A 20735-nucleotide genomic window follows, 5' to 3' on the forward strand; every position below is an offset into this window, starting at 1 on the left:
CACAACACACACACACACACACACTGCACAGACAGCAAGATTAGAGGAACAGGCCAATGTGCACTATTTTACTCAGACAGACACGCTACACAGCAGGATTACAGTGATGTGTAGAGGTAGTCGCTACTCTGCTGTGGTGCAGATCTGAAACACAGGGAAGGATGACCTCACTCCTCTATTCAGTCACTTGGTACGACCCCCTGTCTCGGACACTGTTAACACACTGAGCTAACATGATATTCTTGCCTGCGGCATTGCAAACAGAACAAGCGGCGAATCACTGAGAAGCACACATGTCTGTTTTCACTTGAAATTCCAGCTACAGTGGATGCTGAGTGGATTGGTGCTCACATGTCCTAAGTGGTTTGCTTTCATTCCCCAAATTCCATCGGTAGCTGCAGATCATTTTAGAAATTCTTGTTTTGATCCCACGTTAACATTTGGTTTCTAATTTGCCAGAGCACGGTCTTCACATTTTTGGGAGACACAGAGGAAGAGAGTTGGGCCTTCCAATGACTAATCTTCAAAACAGAAATGCAACCTCATCCCTGATTGTTTTCATCATCAAAGCAATTAGTCACTGGCTCTGGCTGCTGCTCTGAGGATCAGGGAGAGATCTAACATCAACACATCCTTACACACACTGCACGCGCACACTCCAATTAGTGCTGTGTGCATCTCTCTTTCCCTCTCTCTTTCTCTCCCCAACCCCCCCCCCCCCCCCCCCCACACACACACACACACACACACACACACACAGACACAAACACGTTGGCACAAAATAACCTTACTAATCTTCTTCTCAATGGCTTAAAGCTGCTGAAGAAGCTTAATAATTTAAGAGGAAAACAGCATCAGTGCTTTTAAGGACATATACACCCAGATTAGCCCCACAGGCAGCTGTGGCTAACATAGCATGTAATGTGATGTGAAATCAAACTATTCCTTGACCACACAACACTGGTCATACTGCAAACGAGATGAAAGTCGAAGGGAGTGTGCACTAAATAGAACTGCCCCCTCAGTTACCCTTCCAGAACACAAATTCATTAGGAATGTACTATGCGTTGTAACGTAAAATCTGTTTATTATTTGTGATAGGACAGAATATGTGTGGTTGTCAAATGGCTGTTTTGTGAGAGCTGCAGACACGTGACACATAATGATGTTCACGTGAACCAATGCTTCAATTATGTTCTCCTTTCCAATGGGACATTTAAAAGTGCTTAAGGAGATCCGGTAGATGCTGAATATAATGACGACAATTTCTTGCAATCAGGATGATTATCTCTGTGATTTTCCACCATGAATAGAACCGTGTCTGATGACCCAGGAGATGACAGATGTAGGATTGAAAAAAGATTTAAGTGGTTTGCTTGCGACGCCATGATGTCAAAACACAAACAAAAAATCTCTCACCTAAAACCCTAAACCAAGCTAAACATACATTTTGATAAAGCGGAAGTAAAGTGAGATGTAGAAGAAATGAATTGACAAAACAAAATAATATTTTTTGGTCTGTTTTACAGGATAATTCTTTTTCTGCTAGATGCTGACTAAGCACGTTTTTAGTTGGTCACTTTTGTCTAATACCAGCCTAATGAAATATAGAAAAAAGATTACCAGGATGGGCTGCATTGTTTATTGCCATTGGCTACGCTACACACAACTTCGAAACCAAAAATGCCAAATGAGAGCTGTATTGTCCTTGGTTCAGCTTACCTTTGCCATTCACGTGTTATGTACTGTATAGTTTCAAAACACATTAGAATTGTATTTTTCAGCGCATTCTTCCTCACTCCAGCAAAGTCATGGAGTTAAGAGGTGGGTTTTTTCTACCTTTGCTCACTTAAGTCTCCCTCTATTCCTGAGGACAAAGAGACAGCAACAGAAGGAACCCTGTATTATCCTTCCAGCAGTACATTCCATTCAGGGCAAGCCAAGATTCCATCAGGTAGCCATGGAACAGGATCACATTTATGACTTCACACAGCCAAGCTGCTGCTGCTGAACAAATGGAGACAGCAGTGTGACTCAATTATTCATTTGATTCAAATGAAAGAGAAAGGGCCAAATGGATAAGACTGCATAGAAGCTGTAATCCTATATACATCCATTCAGTGGCTTAATTTGAACTTCGTCTACACACAGGAAGAATGATTAATTTAGATTTCAACTTTAATAAGATATTTGCATAGACTTCTAAAGTCGAAACTTGTTTCCAGCAGCAATTTATTATGTCGAAACTGATTTTTGCCTTTTCTGTCCTCCATTTATAGACCTACCTCAACAGTAATTTTCCCAGACCAATGTACAGTGGCTCATTATTCCATTGTGCTTCTGAGACCTTGAATAGAGTGTCATAAATGGCAAAGGGCACCAAAATTAATTCTGACTGTGAAAATGCGTCAGCATCACAGCCACATCATTGCATACCCTTTTCTATGAAACTGCAGCCTCCCTTACAGCAGATATGACAAACATGAAGTTGTCAGCTGTAACTTTGTGTACAGGGATGAATCATTATAGTATAGTGTAGTACAGAGCATGGTCTACAAAGAAAAAAAGCTAAAAAAGCTATAAAAACAAGCTCTACACCACATTTAATTCATTTAGAAACATACCAAGGACACATATTGTGCAACACTGTGTAAATACATTTGCTGGTGTTATGTATTCAGCAGATGTTTACATATTTTTGTGAGGCACATGCAACAGACTCTAGGGGGGAGGAGGGCAGTATTGGGCACCTTAGATTTGGCCTTTCAATTGCCTTTTTTTTTTACTGCAGTGGCAGTAAATAATGTCTAAGGCTACTTGATAATGAGTGTGTTACTACTGCTCATTTGTAAATACATATAAATGTCAGCCTTTCGTTAACGTGCGCAATACTGAAAAACCAAGACTGTGATAAGAGTCTCTTGTTGCACATTCAATTAAGAACCACTGATTGGTGTTCTCTCTAGCGTACTTTCAAAACTTCCCTTCCATAAATTTGCACCAAAGAGGCCCTGTCCAAAAAGACTGGTATTGGTGAACATAATTATGTCAACATTTGGAATTGAATCAAGCACCTGATCATTGCTTCAAAAAGTAAACATGCATATACTATTTGTAACAAAGGTGAGTCCAAATTTATTTCACAGACAATACAACTATTTTTTTTACACTTAATGTAAATGCATTTCATGGGTGAGCCATGGACTGTTATTTGTGTGGTTCTGTAATGGTCCTGCATCCTCTCAGTTTGCCAGCAAACTGAGGGGTGGAATAGTAAATAGTTTCATTGTAGTTTCTTGTGTGTTAGTACATACTAACAGTTCAGACCTCAAGTGAGTACCTGTAATGTGTACTGTTTAACCAAAACCGATTAAAAGTTCATTAGATATCAAATTTTTCTTCGCAGATGAAATGTCCATTCTCCTCATAGTCGTCTCGAGTGACCACCATCTCGTCAAAGTCAGGGTTGTCCGCTAAAATCTTTCCTCCTTCCCACGGGTAAGATATTGGACTGGGTAAGAAAACAAAGATCATTAGTAATCTGTGGCAATTCATTTGTGTTAGTGCCATAGTTTTTTTTACTTTTTATTACAGACTATAATGACACTAGGATGATATAACATATTTAGGAAAAAACGAGTTAGTACTTAAGTTCCTTGTGACTTCTCTAATTATCTTCATACAACAGTATTTAAAAAATGTTCTTCTGCTCTTGGCTCTTTGTTTTAGTTAGTGGTTAAGTGATGATAGGAACATTGAGTACTTTCATTATGTCTGTCTGTGTTGTGTACTGTGGACATGCCACCTTATATGTCTGTCCTCTGCCATCACACAGTCTGCAGTCGTACTCACTTTGGGGGCTGAACCACAGACACGTGGAAGTCTGCAGGGGCCAGCGAGCGGACCTCCTGGTACACCCGGTCCCTGAACCCCGGGAACAGCGTGTTGCCTCCCGTCAGGATGATGTTCTTATAGAAATGAGGCTGCATCTCTGACAAGCACGACGGGAGAAGAACAGGAGCGTTCCTCTATCAATACTCACAACACGCACTGAGATCGCAGACAGTCATTGCTTTCTATCTCTCTCCCTCCCCTCCCTCTCCCCTCTCTCTCTCTCCCCTCCCTCTCCCCTCCCTCTCCCCTCTCTCTCCCCTCTCTCTCCCCTCTCTCTCCCCCTCTCTCTCCCCCTCTCCTACCTTCTGGCAGGCTGTTGATAGAGTTGACCAGAGCTTCGGGGATGCCCATCTCCTGGATGCCGATGTCCGAGGGGTGGAGGAGCATCTCGGGCACAGCAAAGCGCTCGTTGGACAAGCGCAGGATCTGCTCCCCCGTCTTGTACTTGCCTGTGAAGTTCATCTCTTCTCTGGGCTGGAAAACGTCAGAAAGCAGGACGGATGGTAAACACGAGCAGCCGTTTGACTGGCGGGCGACAGTGGAAAGAGGAGAGCGCAGAGGCGGGCTTATAAGTAAAGGTGTGTCCTTGCCTTGCAAAAGCCCTTTTTAATGGAGCTGAAGTCTGGTAGTACGTAGTCTCTCATCACAGTGTTGTCCTCCCCTTTCAACCTGGTAAACACAGGGAACGTCAACGTTGACAATCCTTCTATTACATTTCTTTCATAAAGCATCCAAAGTGGTGTACAAATAGTGTATATAGTGCATACAGTACGTACGGCAGATAATCAAGGACCCCGAGTGCACATACCGAACCGATTTTTCAGTGCTTAGTGCCGAGGATTGGTTTGTATTTTAACCAGAAACAACGATAACATCATGTCAACTATCACAAATCTGGATAGTGTCCAGATTAGATGATACAAGGAGAGACCCCAATACAGTAAGAATCAGTAAGAATGGGGCGTCAGGTGGCTGAGCGGTGAGGGAAGCGGGCTAGTAATCTGAAGGTTGCCAGTTCGATTCCCGGCCGTGCCAAATGACGTTGTGTCCTTGGGCAAGGCACTTCACCCTACTTGCCTCGGGGAGAATGTCCCTGTACTTACTGTAAGTCGCTCTGGATAAGAGCGTCTGCTAAATGACTAAATGTAAGAATCTACTTACTGGGCTATCTCCATGTCTTTGTAGAAGTCCTGGGAAACATAGCACACATCCTCCTTCACTTGGTTAAGAACATGCGTCTCGTCCATGACATGAAGCTGTCTGTGAGGAAGCAAGTTGGACTCCACTCACATCAACAAGTACAGGCAATTGCATCTTATTATGTGTACTTAACTCAATACTGGAATTCCAACGCAGGGAAACTACTGAACATCCTACAGTTCACGTAGACTTGTCATCAAGTAACATTACTCACCTATATGAGATAATTTCCTTTAAATGATTTGTCAGTAGCTTTCCTCCTACGTTGATCCTAAGAACCAAAACACAAAATGAAACTTAGGGGCAAACTGTTATCGAGTACCATCCTCTTGGAACCCCCCTCGCTCTTTTTAAAGTGTGCTGACAAACCGGCATATTCCGTCCTTCATTTTCTTCCCCCGGCAGTAAGGGACGATGTGTGTGAAGGAGAAGCCACTGTCTACCACGATGCAGCACAGCTCCGGGCTGTTCTGCTGGAAGTAGTGGTGCGCGCTCAGAGACCCCGCTGGAACACACAGAACAAGCCAGGTCAAACGTCTGCTTCTAAACGACACTAAACGATAATGCTAATTCTGAAAATACATGAAGCCATTGCAGAGCTCCAGTGTCGCTTCACTCGAAACAATTCACCATTGATTCTCAGTGCTGCTTGGAACTGGTACTCCTCAAATAGGATCTCGTTCATAGATTCCTGGATAGAGGTAAAGTTGAAGTAGGGCTCTGTGATCACTATACTGGTATCTGCAAAGTCCACCTGAAACAGAACAGGTATTTACAATAAGCGAGGTAGCCCATTCCCACCTGGCAATAGCAATGTAAAGTGTTCAACAGTGAGAAAGCAAAGCTGTTAGAATGTGGGGTGCTGTTTGGAACCTTAATTATTCTTTCAGGACTCCACCAATTTTAGTAGGTGCTTTTATACATGTAGAAATTCCAGTTGAAGATTTTAAGAGTATCATAGAAAATAGAAAAAAAAACGCTGAACGGATGAAATGGGACTATGCACTGTTTTAAAAAGAGAATTACCACCTTGAACATTTCTTTTCCGAATAGATGGTCCCATACTTTTCTCTGGACATCCCAGTTGACAAGGTAACCCTATAATTGACAAACATCGTTCATTCATCCTTGAATTAAACCTAAACGCTTTTATATTAGAAACATGCAGCCAGAATCATGGTGGGACAGGTGATGTTAAGATGCTTAGCTTACTTTCTGGAAAGGTAGAATGTAGAAAAGTCCCGACGGGTCCTTTATTTCATCCAGTTGGTTGGCAGTAAAAGTCTTCAGTCTTGATGTCTTGGAGCGGAACTGACAATTTGGGATGACGCTGTTATTAAAGTAAGAAAGAAAATACATCGTCTTTTGTTTTTAAATAATTATGACCTAATATATGTGTTGGCGAGTGGTGGTGCGTAGCTAGCTAGCTAACGCGTTAGCTAGAAAGCTAGATAGCATTTACCTGATTTTTTCGTGACTATATCCAATCTTAGCGGTATAAGCTCCATTGTCAAGAACTAACGTGGTCATACTGTACTGTAATATATTTGAGTCGTTTATCTGACGACTATTTAAAGGTGCTGTATTTTATTCCCTCATACAAGTAGGCGCAATGTATTTGCACATGAAGCGTTTGTTTGCGCCTCCTTCTAAACCAATCAAATGCCACAATTGAAGTCCTTCGAAATAAATCAGCCTAAGTGAAACACAGGTCGTCCAGTTAGTTCCTAGTCTTACGAAAGCAAGCCATTTTCACCATAAATACATGACAACGGGTTTGAGTTTAATTTTATTATAAAAATATTTATATTGAATTTACATAGTGACTTCGATCAATATAATGGAGCTCTTTGTATTTCACATGCTGTTACACAGCATTATGGTTTTACCAACAAAATACTGTCTATTTCAGCCAAATCACAATGCTCCAAAGACAAAATAATATGGGGTGGAAACACATTTGTATTCACATGATTCATCCATTGCTCAATTCATGAAGGGTGCCTTTTGTACACTAAGGTGCAAAACATTTGCAATTGCAAGTCTTTGGCAATGATAAACTACCACAAATGACCGCACTCAAATTCAATTTTTCAAACGAACAAGCTAGATTTGTTAACCCCTAATAAAGTCTGTTATTAATCATCATTGTAAAGCGACCAACATTGGTTTTGTTACTGGTAATATGGCCTGTAGCGAGACTGGTCTGGGTGGTGGGGGCCGGGCATCTGGCCCTGGGGTGGGGGTCCCTGCATGCGAGGCGGGCCCCTGGGGGCCGGCCACATCCCTGGACTCAGTCCCCCTGGTTGGTTGAAGGGTGGGCTGAGAGTGCCCTGGTCCTGCTGCATGGAGCTGGGGTTGTAGTGGTGTGGAGGGGGGCCGTTGACCGGAGGGGGCCCCCCATGCTGTGGCAATGGACCTGGGGGGGGTGGATGATTCATGAAGGGGGGCATCTGGTTCATGATGTGGCCCGGGGGCGGGGTGAGGGGTGGGGGGCCGGATGTCATTGGTGGGGCCTGACTGTAGACCATATGTGGTGTCCCAGAGCCTTGGGAGGGGTGCTGCATGGGATGGCTTAGAGGAGGAGGGGGCGGAGGGGGCGGGCCATAGTGCTGAGGCTGAGGCGGGGCCATCATGTGGTGGGGGTGTGGCTGGCTTGGGTAGTCTCCTTGGTGATGGTGGGGAGGGGGCGGTCCTTGAGCTTGCTGGGGGAGGGGCTCACGTGAAGGGGCGGGGCTCCCAGAGTCGTCCTGGATGGGCACGGTGATGAGGTTGCTATGCTTGCGCGTGGTCACTGTGGAGATGCGGAAGGTCTCCTGGCCTAGCGGGGGTCGCGGGGGGCCACCAGGGCCCAGCTCAGAGGAGGACGGGGTGGAAGGCGACACGGGAGGAGGCTGGCCAAAAGGATCGTGGCCCTGCAGCGGAGGGGGGATGAGAGGGTGCGGCTTGGCCAGGTGCGGGGGCGGGAGCAAGCGAAAGCGGTCCTGAGGGTCGGAGGACGCCGGGGGTGGGTGCAACGACTCTGGCCTGGGGTGGCCCCCTCCTCCACCTCCAGACTTGGCTGCTTTCATGTGGCGATGGTTGATGTGGGCCTGCAGGTCCCTCTGGGACAGGTAGGTGCGCTTGCAGCCCTGGACGATGCTGCACATGTAGAGGGAGCCTCGCAGGCACTGCTCAATGCGCTGGACGGCGTCTGTGCAGCTGTATAGGGTCAGACTGAGCTTAAGGGGTTTAGAAATGGTAGTGGAGCCGGGAACATACACAATGCATCAACAATAGGAAAGGCATACTGTAGTCCATAGACCAAAGGTGCCCACCCACACAGGCAGGGGCGCACACACACACACAAAAGTTTAGGACTGACCCAACTCCGGTTGCTACTGCATGCACAGCTTGATTTGAAAAACAAGCGGACAAAACAAAAGCATTAACTATCAACTGCAGTTGATAGGAAATAAGGCCATTTAATTGACTTCTAGGGACTCAAAATACAGATTGTAAGTAACAATGTGACATATACTAGGCTGACAGAAGCAGCTACTTGGAAGACTATTTATCAGGTATTCATAGCAATGTAGAAAAGGTTTTTTTTACCCTGGGCACATTTTGTCCATCTTCTTCTCGTGGAGCACAGCACAGTCGTGGCAAAATACGTGCTTGCATGGAATCTGGAGCAGGGTGTTAAGAGTTATATCTCATTGCAAGCTTTATTATTTATTTCAAGTTACAGTGAACAGTTGACCTCTATTATTTGGTTTTAAAGTAATGTATGTGTAATTATTACTAGTATAAGTATGTGATATGACATCCACATGGACCATTTCTCACCATGCGTCCATAGACTTTTATAGGTAGGCCACACTTGTCGCAGAAATGAACTGGTGTGTCATCCTTCTCACCGAGTAGATTGAGCTGCATGGAAACAAGTCAAACTGATTGAAATATATTTGGATAATAGAATGCATGAAAAATGCACAGCATGCAAAATATTGTCAATCAATGGGTTAGAGACATACAAAGTATTGGGCTCTGTGTGAGGTTTACAGGAAATTAGTATAGTAGGGCACAAAGGAAGTATTTAGAAAACTTGAATCTTTGACTAGGCTCATTGACAAGCGTTTTAATCTTTTAATAGTTTCTCTAATTTCATTACACGTGACCACATTCTCTCAAAACTGCTTTACCCTGCTACACCACCACAAAGCTATCGATTCTATGGTGCAGGTAGTGTTTATACCGAGGGTTGGACCTTAGAAGCACTGGCAGGGTGAGATTTAGAAGAGTATTACCCTGTAGTCCCAGAACATAGGCTGTGGAAACCGTCTCTGGCTCCCAAAAGCATCTCCGGACTTGCACTCAAACCTCTCTTCCAACTTGAAGGCAAACTCATCTAGAAAACAGGCTGTTGTTCATTCTGTTTTTAAGCTTTATAAATGGTACATTTTAGAACTAAAAGTGTTTGTTTACCATCCTCTCCAGGCTGGATTTTGGAGGGTAACCGGCTGGCAGGTCTCTGGGAGCGGGTGACGGGCTTGCTCCGGACAGCTTGTTTCGATATCAGCTTGATAGGGATCCGTCTCCGGACATCCGGACCCCCAAGAATCCCTGGACCATCAGTGCCTTGCATGTCATTGTCTGTGAAGAAAAAGCTGTCATTATTTTTGATAGTCTACACTATGTTGGCTGTATTGTCTTGTTTTATTATTTCTATATATTTCGGTGTAGTGTCAACACTTGATAATTCTGTGATTAGCTATAGTAACGTTAGCTTCCTGTAGCAGCTAGTTTGCTAGCTTGCTACCATCTAACTGTTGTAATGCACTTGACGCTGCTGCTGCTGTTTAGCTAGTTAGCTAACAACCTAGCTTCAAGCTAAACATAACCTAGCAAACGTGGCAGCTAGCCATAGTTGTTAGGTTTTTATACAAGAATTGTTAGCTACATATATTATGACATCCTTCTCACAACCTAAATAGCTACGCTAGCTAACTACATAGCTCTACACGACTAGCTAATCGAGGTATTTAGCTAGCAGCAGGCAAGGCCGCAACCTAAACGTCATGCTTGCGTTCAATTCTATCACAGCTGATAAACAGCACATCACAGCAGGTCAAAATTTAAGCATTCGGTTTACATCATGGAAATAACAAGACTATTTCCGAAAACAAAAAGCTACGTAAAAATGCACATAAGTGAGAGCCCTACCACTTTGGTCCATGGTGATGGGCAAATGTGTAATGTTCAGTCAGACACAGTGACAGGTGGGAGTGTACACCAAATATACAGAAGTCTGTCGTCACATTGTGATCAAATATCCTTCCAAAAACTATAATGCCCCAAACTACTTAAAGAAGATGACTTCTACAACAAAACGTATAATATAGCCAAAGAAAATCTTTTTGAGCGGTTTTTCTAAATACATATTGGAAAAATGAATGGGATTTTAGCATTAGGAGCAGGTAGTTAATTTGATTTGAATACGACTGTGCCTAGTGACGACGAGTTTGGTACTCAAAGAACATATACACACAAAAAAATCCTTGTATCTCTCCTCTCCACGCAATACATTTGCTTCTAGCATTATTATCATATGGATGATTCCGCTGGTCCAGGTCTCAAATGAAAGTAAGGGAGCCATATAAACTACTGAAATGCAGCAGGAAACCAACCAAGGTAGTGTGAGGGCCACTACTTGATTCAGAACTTTCACCAGTTAACAGCCCTTAAACAGCGAGGATTAGTGGAAATCAGGTGTTTAAAGATGTTTAATGAGAAACCATGCTTGCAAAATATAGTTGTAAAACATTGGGGAGTCATCCAAAAGTGAAAGAATAATGACAGGCTCTTTAAATTTTCTCTGAAGTTATGAAACTACAAACAATCCCATAAACATCAGTAGTGCTGAAATTACCCTGAGTGACTGGGGTTTTAAACCAACACACAGAGGAAGAGGATATGGATAAGGCTGAGGGGAAACATAGTAATGAATACTAAACTGTTTAACTTTCATATACATCACTGTATGTATACTGCTGTATTCATACACTTGCACAAAAAGACACACTCATAATCCCATACATGCACACACACACACACACATATATAAATTATCATTGCTGGTCCTCATAGAATACTTTTGCCATGGCGAGGGCCACCTTGTGGACCTTGTTGTCTTTGGCCTCTGGGCCCATGTTGGTCCAGGCCAGATCCAACCAATATTGCTCTGTCCGGGTCTGGTACTCTGACAGAGATTCCGGCGGCTGCACAGGGGGGTGGTCCTCCTCTGGAACACACACACACACACACACACAGCCTATTAGAGCGATAGAGACACACACAAAGACATTCACAGATGCACACACACATTTGGTGCAGTCGGCAGGAATTCTCTGAGACACTCAGTAAACAGACACAAGTAGACAGCTTACCATCTTCCTCATCTTCATCCTCCTCTTCCTCCTCGTCTTCCTCCTCCGACCCAGACTCATCCAGCCACTCCTGAGTCTCTGCAGGGGAAGAGAGGTGTATTGTGGGTCAGATTAATTTGATCACTTGATAAAACCAAGCCTTGAAGCTCACTACCATGGTCAGACAGGTCAGTGATTCCAGGATCTATTATTCTTACGGTCAGGGATTTCAGGGTCAGGGCAGTGATTTCAGGGGCTGTAATTACCGAGTCAGGTCAGTGATTTCAGGGTCGGTGATTTTAGGGTAGTCTGTGATTGCAGGCAGGTACTCTACTCACTGGGGTCCATGTTGACGAGAACCTCCCACTGCTCCATCTTGTGCATGTCCAGACAGTAGAGGTCGTTCAGGGTGAACTGTCGATCTCCCACCTCAAACATCCCCCCGTACAGGTACAGCTTCCCATACTTCACTGTTGCCATGGCACTGGACCGGGAGCACGGCTCCACCAACGCTGCCGTTGCACCTTCCTCATCAACATCATCATCATCCTCCTCTTCTTCTTCGCTCGCTTCCTCCATCCGTGTCCCAGGGATCACCTCTTTGATGGTCATCACCGTCCCGTCCTCTGTGACGATCTCCTTGACGACCTCCACCGGCCCTTGAGCTGAAGATCCCTCGCCCTCGTCTGGCCCCGCTCCCTCGTCTGGCCCCGCCCCCTCAGCCCCGCCTTTCTTCCCCCGACGCCGTTTCTTCTTCTCTGACTTCCCTCCCTGGAGACAGAGAAGCAGAGATACGTACAGGCAGGAAGAGTTATAGACAGACAGGGAGGCAGGCAGGCAGGCAGGGATAAAGATAAGACAGGTAAAAAAAGGAAAAGCCCTTCAGTGACGTTTGTACACCTACTCGACAGAAAGTCCACGTGTTACCATGTTAGCCTCAAGGTGATGAGGCTGCAGATGGAGCTGGTACCTTGAGCTGAGCAGGGAACCAGCGGTTCTTGTTGATGTCATACAAGTAGAGGTCGTTATAGAAGTCACCTTCCAGCGTCTCCTCCTCCTCCTCGTCACACACACCCCCAAACAGTACTGCCCGCCCTCCCAGACCCACCGCCAGGGAGAATCCTGACCTGGGGGGTGGCTTGGAGCCAGAGGGGCTTATCCTGGACCAAGACCACTTCTCTGAGGGGGGTGGCAGGATGGACATGTAGGAGGTGGAGCGAGAGAAAGGGGAAAGAAATATACACACAGTGATGTGTATGTGTGTGGAGGAGAAGGGTGCGTGTGTGTGTGTGTGTGTGCAGGACGAGTGGGTGCTAGTACCTTGGTCCTCCTTGCCCTCTCTTTTCAGCAGAAACATGTCAGAGTGGATGGTGCCCTTGTCGACGTCCTTCTTAGCCCTCTGTAACACAAACACCAGAGAAAGCGGTATTACAACAATACAGGCAGAAAAAAGGAAAAGGCTTACACACACGCACACAATTAATCCCACCACCCACATGTATAACAGCCCCACACAATAAAAGCCCACTCCACACACACTAAAAAATAAAAAATAAAACACACCACTTTAGAGTATCCCCCGTAGATGATGACGCCGGAGCCGTCGGGGGTGGAGGTCATCTGGCAGGCAGAGCGCGGGGAGGGGGCGGAGCCTGAGGGTGCGAGGCGGGACCAGGTGAAGGAGTCCAGGCTGAAGGAGTAGACATCGTTGTAGTAGATGAAGTCCCTGGAGAAGAAGAAGAGGAGGTGGAGTGAGGAGGGGGGACGATGAGGAGAAGGAGGGAAGAGAAGAGGGGGAGGGCGGGGGGAGTCATGTATAAACACATAGAAATACAGTATATAAATAAGCCTGGTATGTATGTGAAGCAGTCCTGTGTACAGGAGTCCTCACCTGGCACTCTCGTGGAATCCTCCAAAGACCAGCAGCTGTCTCTTACTGAGGACCATCCTGTGACCACTCCTCCCTGTCGGAGCTCCTGGAGCCCTGGGACACACACACACGCGTGCGGCTCCATCACTCAGTCAATCTATCAGTCACCTGTGTGTTCATCACCTGCATGTATGCATCACCTGTATGTGTGTATCTACCAAATGTATGTATGTGTGTGTCACCTGTGTGTGTGTGTGTGTGTGTGTGTGTGTCACCTGTCCACTCACTTGATGAGCTCCCAGGTGTGTGTGGCCAGGTGCAGCACCCAAAGGTCTTTATAGTGGTAGAACTGCTCCCCGTCCGGAGAGGCAAACTCCCCCCCGAACACCCACAGCTGCCCCCCTCCCTGAGGGACCACCACCGCCTGGGGGAGGGAGAGGGGAGGGGTGGGGCGGGGACAACAGTCTGTATCTATAGTATCTATGAAAACTCCACAATGTCTTTTGAGCTGTGCTTGGGCAGAGGCTGCCCTCTGCTGTTCAAAAAGGAACACTCAACCCCGATAGAATCACGCTTCCATGAACACGGTAAGAACCGTAAAACACCTCAAGAGTGACTGCAAGCAGCTGTAGGATGAGACAAGGGGAAAAGAGGGGCGGTTGGATGGAAAAAGAGGGAGGGAGGGCGAGGTGTGGGAGGTTACCTGGTGGGCGCAGCGTCGAGGTGGGGGGTTGGGGATGTCTGACTTCACCCAGGTGTTCTTCTTGATGTTGTAGAAGAAGAGGTCATTATACAGATATGTCTAGAGAGACAGAGAGCGAGGGAGAAGGGGAAGAGGCCAGGGGTCAGTGGTTCCTTTACAGTAAGTTTACACAAACACATAATTTACTGTGGCAGGAAGGTGCATAATATAAACATATATGGATCTTAATTTAAAAAGTAGAATGTATAAATAAATAAAAAAGTCTGACACTAAACAATATGTAAGATATGACATTTTACAAAAGAAATATCTAAAATAGGGCAGCATAGTGCAATAATAGGGCAGCATAGGGCAGGTGTACAGAATACACATCTGGCCTTATTGAGAAGAGGATAGGACAGGCTGTTTGTGGTACAGAAAAGAAACAGGTTTGTGGTACAGAACAGGAAGTATGTGGTACAGGACAGGAAGTATGGTTTACGAGACTCACCTTCTTCCCATTGAAGAACTCTCCTCCAAACAGAATGAGTTCGTCCTTGTCAGGGTGAGCAGAGAGAGAGGAGTTCAATCTGGAGGGGGAGGGCACACAGTTAACCCTGGCCCCTGACTCAACAACAACCACTGGCTGTTACCTGGAGGTAAGGGGTGGACTGGGGGTGTTACCTGGGAGAGGGTGGTGGGCAGGACGTCTCTACCACCTGGGTCTTCTTGGCATCCAGGGTCTGAAACTCAGCTATGAGCGCTTCCAGGTCTTCCTGTCAGTCGGCAGTGAGGGAGGAGACGTATATTAGACCCAGCCTAGACAGACGTGTCATTTAATCACAGATAAACACGAGTAAGAAATTTAAGAGAGGGTGGAACACAGGTGTAGGTAGCTCGCCTACCTCCTCTCGTTTTGATCTCTTGGTAACCTTCTTTTCCATTTTCGCAGCGGTCTTCACTGCCCCCTTTACTTTTTTTTCATTTTTGCTCTTTTTGCCCATGTTGGCAGCGTTGTTCTACAGGCGCTTTTATCTAAAGCTTGTAATATTCAGAACCACATGGAAATATGCTAAATACACCGCACATGTATTTTCACTGCCATAGTATCAACAACCAACGTGCAGTGAAAGTCCTGCTCGTCTTCGCGTGTACACAAAATACAACAGCGCCATCTCTAGGACAGGGTGTCTTACAAAAATATTATAAACAATCAAGGAAAGGCCATTAAATTAGTCTTAACAAACGAAATCGTGTCGCTTATTTTTTTTATTTCACAGACAGCTGTTAGAAGACATACAGAAATGTCCATATTCAATATCTAATGATTGAAATAGGGCAATACAAAGCGCTTAGGCTGCAGGTCTCTACAGCCACAGGTATCTGGTCCACACTTGAGTCGTGGTTCAGGTCAACGGCGTCCGTCACTCATGCAGTCTCAATATTCCTCCAGGGTGTGTGGAATGTCTCAAAGGGGAGAACTTGTGAGGGAAGTATCTGTTCTCTGGAAATCCTCTGACAGTGCGCAGTGTCAGGTGGCATGTGTGGAAGTCGCACCCTCGCTCTAATTAGGAGCCATGGTGACTGGGGGAGAGGTTTGGTGATGGGGGCAGCCTGCCCTGCTATTAGGGAACATCTTATTACCCCCCTACCTGGAACCTCACAGGGTTGTTCTGAGAAGTCTGGGACGTCAGGTGTGTGTGTGTTTTGGGGGGGGGGGGGGGGTCTCGCACCTCACATGGTGAAGCTGACTGGTGTCATGGTCTTGTAATGAATGTCGACTGAACTTCACAGTCCTTCACGACTTCACCTGACTGACCACAGCGGTGGAACCCCACCAGGGTCAGGGTAAATCCAAGCGTAGCTGACAGGACTCCAATGTAAAGGCCATGAAGGAGAATGTCTGACCATCAACCTTCAACCCAGTCAAACACAACAGTGTCCCCAAGCCATGTAACTCATATTTTCCATGTACGTATCTGCTCAGTAAAGCTCTTAATAGGAATGGACACTCTCACTCTCTGTCTCTCTCTCACACACACACACCTACACACACACAAACACACACACACACTGAAACGAGGCGGATATTATAATGATCAGAATCTTGCTGCAGAAATGTTCTCATTAGACCTCTGCACCTTCCATCCATCACCCCTGACATCTGTGTATGTGTGTGTGCCTTCTGTACATTTTCACTGCAATCAGCCACAATATGGTACATGTGCCAAAAGACCTGAGGCACACAAAGTATATAGCATAATTAAATATATATATAAATAAATGCTCTATCCCTCTGGGAATTCTTCAGAGGATTAACAAAGACACTATTTACACACGAAAAGTAAGTGAATTAATGCATTTGAACATGATAGGCCACATCCTTGATCCCAGACTAGCTGTGAGCGTTTTGTGATATTTATAAAAGTCAGAGTTGTGCTCTCACTGCCTCTAGAGCCCAAACACATGACTGCGCTGCCCTCCTCACTCCTGATTCCTAACCTTTCTCTCTGAGGAAAGCATTGTAAGATATCTGTAGGAGTGTTTGTGCCGGGTGAGTGAGTGTGTGTGTGTGTGTATGTGCATGCCTGTGTGTGTTTATGTGTGAGTGTCTGTGTGTTGTTCTGTGTAAATCTTTGACTAGAGGGGGTCATAGCAGTCACACTCTTCATCACGAGAGTCTCTCATGCCTGACTGTAGGGCTCTTCTACTCTCAGTCTCCACCCACTACTGCGACTTCAGCTCTGACGGCTAACACAGTCACCTTCTAACAGACACAGAAACAGTGTCTGATCAGAGCGTGTTATGGGTCGCTAGCTATGTTCAAAAGCTTTAGTTCAACAGGTTTATTCAGTCCTAGGGATTGGTCTGATTGTTATTTGATATTTGTCATGCATGTTTCACTTTTTTTTCTCATACTGATATGAATAATGCTAGACAGCAAGGATTCTACCAATTCTTGTTTCAGTTTACAGAGGCACATTTTCTTTTGAGTTGTATGACAAGAGAGCAAGAAAGAGATGGAGAGAGTTAAAGACAGAGAGCGAGAGAAAGAGAAAGAGAGAAAAAGAGAGAGAAAATGGGAAAGAGAGGAATAGGAAAAGAGAGAGAGAGAGATAAAGAGAAATAATGACAGGGTTCTTGTGGGTGAATGTCCTTAAACACAGTGTGTGAGTCACCCTGAATCAATAGATCACACAGGCCTTGTACATCTTTCTCCAAAGATGCTGATGAGGACGTGACTAGAGGCCTAGGGCGGATATGAAGCAGGGATGGAGCGCGATAATCTATGTTTGGTTTTAAAGATTTGGGTGTATAGCGTTGATAAACTGAGGAAATGGCTTTCGATTCATCCGTTGCCCAGAAACAAGGCAGGTACACATCCACAAATCATGCACACGCACAATGTAGGAAGACAGGGAGATGAAAGGTCAGGTGTTTCCATGGTGATACCGGGCAGGCATCTGCAGCTGTTGGCACTACCCACTAGGGATCGCCCTGGATCACATCGGGTGACATATTCAACTTCTCACACAGGAAGTTGAGCAACCATTTCCCGCTAACCCTCTTATAATGTGTTCTGCGGTTGTACATGCACCCGTTTTTTTGTGATGTGTTCTGTTGCTCTCTTCACTGTTGGACAGGGGCGGCGCCAGATTTTTGTTAAGCAGGTGCTGAGGGGGTGCTAGATCATTGACGGGGAGTTGCGCAATTATATATATTATATATATATATAATTTATTAATACAATTTATAAATACTATTCATAAATGGGCAATATTTATGGGGGTGCCATCAGCGTGCTTTGGACTTTCTTGGCGGTGCTGAAGCACCTGCTAGCCCCTCCCTTGAGCCGCCCATGCTGTTGGACCTTGACAATAAGATGGTTTGGCTGACCCCTTTATAGAGTTGGGGGAGGGAAGGAGAGGGTCAGGTCAAGAACCATCAACGATAGCAAAATGGAGAAAGTTGACCATCGCTATCTCCTTCTACAAGCAGGGTTAGGCTGACTGAAAACAGATGATGGGCAAGTTATGAGGTTTACACTGGGTTGAAATTATGAGGTTTACATTTGGTTTAACCCTTGTGCTGCCTTCTGGTCACATGACCCAAAGGTTCATAACGAACCATCGTTGTGTTTACCCAATTTTACCCAATACAAAAACAAATACAAATAATTTTCTTTTAACCCTTGTGTTATCTTCGGGTCGTTCTGACCCATCAGTCATTGTGACCCACCGTCGTATTGCGACAACTTTACCGCATACAAAAACTAAGTGAAGCATTTTCTTTTAACCGTTGGGCTGTCTCAGACCCCCCACATTGCGAAGGTTAAAAGAAAATTATTTTTATTTGTTTTTGTATTGGGTAAAATTGGGTAAACACAACGATGGTTCGTTATGAACCTTTGGGTCATGTGACCCGAAGGCAGCACAAGGGTTAACCTTTGCAATGTGGGGGGTCTGAGACAGCCCTACGGTTAACCCTTGTGCAGCCTTCGGGTCACATGACCCAAAGGTTCATAACGAACCATGGGAACAAGGGTTAAAAGAAAATGTTTCACTTTGTTTTTGTATGCGGTAAAGTTGTCGCAATAAGACAGTGGGTCACAATGACTGATGGGTCAGAATGACCCGAAGCTAACACAAGGGTTAAGAACGCTCCCACTCCTTCACGTTGCCACAGTTACACCACCACCAAGTGCTCACAACTTGGGGCTTGTGACTTTCCTTCCCCAGCACTCTCATTGGCCTGCTTGGTGCTGAGCAGTATGTAATAATGACTTGCAACATTTCCTTGAGTTTACTATATTTGGTAGACCTGAACAGACTGAGGATTCCCTGCTGTGGTGAGGGTGTGAATGCTGCTCCAGGTCTGCACTGCCTTGCCACAATTCCCTGAATGCAATAATGCCACGCTAGTTAGTGTTCAACATGATTTAGGTTAGTGACCATCCCTGCTCCATCTGGGAGGATATTACCGGTCTGAGAAATAATTAGACTGTCGGGGGGCCACATAAAATGTGCCCAATTCTGTGTCCTGTCTTTTCACTGTTAGATTTAGAGCTTGTACTCTCTGTCCCTGCACACAAAGCACTTTGCTTATCATCATCAACGCATTCTGGAGATTCTTCTTACTGTATGTTAGTTTTATGACTTTTTTTCAAACTCTGGGATTCCTCTTTGGTCTTACGTGTCAGCTGTTTAGGTTTCTAGGGTTATGTTGTCCGTATTTAAATCAGAATTAGCATATAATTGCACTTAATGCAAAAAATTATGCACTTGGCACATCTGAGATGAAATATACGTCTTGTTAGTCCAGGAAACTCAAACTTGGTCAGTAAAGAACCGGCTGTGCTGCTGTCACCCCCAACAACACATTTCACATTAAGTGTGAATGGCCAACCTCAATTGCCTGATTTATTGTCGGTCTTATTGGATTTCTGTTTTCCTCCCAGGTGGGGTTTTATTGATTCATATCCTGCTTTCCCACATATCCATATCTCATGATCTGATCCTTGTCACTGTCCCCCCTTCCACTCACCAACCTTGCTATCAAAGTCAACTTCTCATCACAGCTGCCTTCACTGTCCAGTCCAACCCCGGACGGCGCTGTGTCACTCAGTTGTTCTTGAGACTTTAACATTAAACATGCCCAATGTAAATAACATTCATTGCAACCATGCCAACACGTCACTTTCACACAAATAAACCAACCTTCATCTACTGCTAAATCATCTGGATCATCCACCAATGAAGCACACAAGGAGACCTGCAAGGGAACCATCAATAACATCTTTATTCTTCTTACAGGTAGAAGATATCACAACATAAAACCGCAAAAAGAAGAGTTGAGGCTAATATTGAAAAGGTATTGACTGATAAATAAGGTATGACTGATGGATAAGGCAGTGATTGATAGATAATGTATTGACTGGTGAATACGGTATTGATGGATAGATAAGGCAGACGTGAGGACAAATGACACACGATACACAGCTATTTGAATACACTGAGTGTGGAGGTCTGAGTGCAGTCATTCTTAAGTCTCTGCCAAGTCATCTGATAGGTGTGGTTCAGCCTTAAAAAACCCGACTCAACCAGGTTCATCCGGGTTGAAACCTGTTCATCTCAGGAGTGATTCCAAAGAAGAGGTCTATTACTGAAAGGTTGGGCCACTGGATCACTTGATTCAGTATCTTCTGAGTGTGAGTTTAGGTTTGCACTAGAAATTATGGTGTGGTCTCTCCTGATTTAGAACCCATATCCCATGCATGTTCATGTCTCTCCTGGTTTAGAACCCATATCCCATGCATGTTCAGGTGTTGGCTGTATCAGAACTCAGATTCTATCTATGATTTGGACTCGCCTGATTCAGAACCCAGATAAACAAACTCACATCCCCAGCAACCAGTGTCTTGCTTAATTCTGCACCAGCCTAATGCCTAACTAAGCTGCTAAATGCCCTGGGGGGGAAAAAGTTGAGTTGGGCAGGGATCCAGGGCATGTGGTCGTCCGCTACTCTGGGGCGGAGTAATGTCTCCTGGTACTGAGTTATCTCCCCTGGTATTGAGTCATGTCCCCTGGTATTGAGTCATGTCCCCTGGTATTAGTACTTTCCCCTGGTATTGAGTCATGTCCCCTGGTATTGAGTCATGTCCCCTGGTATTGAGTCATGTCCC

General features: G+C 45.2%; 3 protein-coding genes across 5 annotated transcripts; all 3 read right to left on the reverse strand.

Moving 5' to 3' along the window:
- Nucleotides 1–2313: 2313 nt before the first annotated feature.
- actr6 (actin related protein 6) lies at nucleotides 2314–6763 on the reverse strand. 2 transcript variants are annotated; one of them, XM_067234794.1, is made up of 11 exons: nucleotides 6557–6712; nucleotides 6307–6424; nucleotides 6124–6192; nucleotides 5725–5848; nucleotides 5464–5599; nucleotides 5309–5365; nucleotides 5056–5154; nucleotides 4485–4563; nucleotides 4197–4368; nucleotides 3853–3991; nucleotides 2315–3511 (listed from the first exon to the last, which is right to left on the reverse strand). In XM_067234794.1, the coding sequence occupies exons 1-11, from the start codon at nucleotides 6622–6624 to the stop codon at nucleotides 3382–3384; spliced, it is 1191 nt and encodes a 396-aa protein (XP_067090895.1). In that variant the 5' UTR covers nucleotides 6625–6712; the 3' UTR covers nucleotides 2315–3381. The 2 variants fall into 2 exon arrangements, with proteins under 2 accessions (XP_067090897.1, XP_067090895.1); XM_067234796.1 differs by lacking the exon at nucleotides 6124–6192 and having other exon boundaries at nucleotides 2314–3511; nucleotides 6557–6763.
- A 122-nt stretch (nucleotides 6764–6885) lies between these two features.
- On the reverse strand, nucleotides 6886–10339 carry LOC136942119 (E3 ubiquitin-protein ligase Hakai). Of its 2 annotated transcripts, none has more exons than XM_067234905.1 (6): nucleotides 10300–10339; nucleotides 9562–9729; nucleotides 9384–9484; nucleotides 8923–9006; nucleotides 8689–8762; nucleotides 6886–8295 (listed from the first exon to the last, which is right to left on the reverse strand). In XM_067234905.1, exons 1-6 carry the CDS (start codon nucleotides 10310–10312, stop codon nucleotides 7269–7271), a joined length of 1467 nt encoding a protein of 488 aa, XP_067091006.1. In that variant the 5' UTR covers nucleotides 10313–10339; the 3' UTR covers nucleotides 6886–7268. The 2 variants fall into 2 exon arrangements, with proteins under 2 accessions (XP_067091006.1, XP_067091005.1); XM_067234904.1 differs by having other exon boundaries at nucleotides 6886–8310.
- A 504-nt stretch (nucleotides 10340–10843) lies between these two features.
- Nucleotides 10844–15159, reverse strand: klhdc4 (kelch domain containing 4). Its single transcript, XM_067234869.1, has 12 exons — nucleotides 14959–15159; nucleotides 14738–14829; nucleotides 14565–14643; nucleotides 14075–14173; nucleotides 13659–13795; nucleotides 13393–13485; nucleotides 13065–13227; nucleotides 12822–12900; nucleotides 12472–12680; nucleotides 11840–12272; nucleotides 11523–11600; nucleotides 10844–11377 (listed from the first exon to the last, which is right to left on the reverse strand). The coding sequence occupies exons 1-12, from the start codon at nucleotides 15055–15057 to the stop codon at nucleotides 11205–11207; spliced, it is 1734 nt and encodes a 577-aa protein (XP_067090970.1). The 5' UTR covers nucleotides 15058–15159; the 3' UTR covers nucleotides 10844–11204.
- Nucleotides 15160–20735: the final 5576 nt, after the last annotated feature.

The sequence above is a fragment of the Osmerus mordax genome, chromosome 4 (assembly GCF_038355195.1).
Source record: "Osmerus mordax isolate fOsmMor3 chromosome 4, fOsmMor3.pri, whole genome shotgun sequence".
Taxonomy (NCBI): Eukaryota; Metazoa; Chordata; class Actinopteri; order Osmeriformes; family Osmeridae; genus Osmerus; species Osmerus mordax.

Coding starts and splice junctions, on each gene's coding strand:
- actr6 (XM_067234794.1), bottom strand. CDS start 6,624: ATGACCACGTTAGTTCTTGACAATGGAGCTTATACCGCTAAGATTGGA. Junction 6,193..6,306: donor ACATTCTACCTTTCCAGAAA/GTAAGCTAAGCA, acceptor TGTCAATTATAG/GGTTACCTTGTCAACTGGGA. Junction 4,564..5,055: donor AAAGACATGGAGATAGCCCA/GTAAGTAGATTC, acceptor TGTGTTTACCAG/GTTGAAAGGGGAGGACAACA.
- LOC136942119 (XM_067234904.1), bottom strand. Junction 8,763..8,922: donor TAAAAGTCTATGGACGCATG/GTGAGAAATGGT, acceptor ACCCTGCTCCAG/ATTCCATGCAAGCACGTATT. Junction 8,311..8,688: donor ATGGACAAAATGTGCCCAGG/GTAAAAAAAACC, acceptor CCTTAAGCTCAG/TCTGACCCTATACAGCTGCA.
- klhdc4 (XM_067234869.1), bottom strand. CDS start 15,057: ATGGGCAAAAAGAGCAAAAATGAAAAAAAAGTAAAGGGGGCAGTGAAG. Junction 13,796..14,074: donor CTCGACGCTGCGCCCACCAG/GTAACCTCCCAC, acceptor TCCCTCCCCCAG/GCGGTGGTGGTCCCTCAGGG. Junction 12,273..12,471: donor GGTTCCCTGCTCAGCTCAAG/GTACCAGCTCCA, acceptor CTCTGTCTCCAG/GGAGGGAAGTCAGAGAAGAA.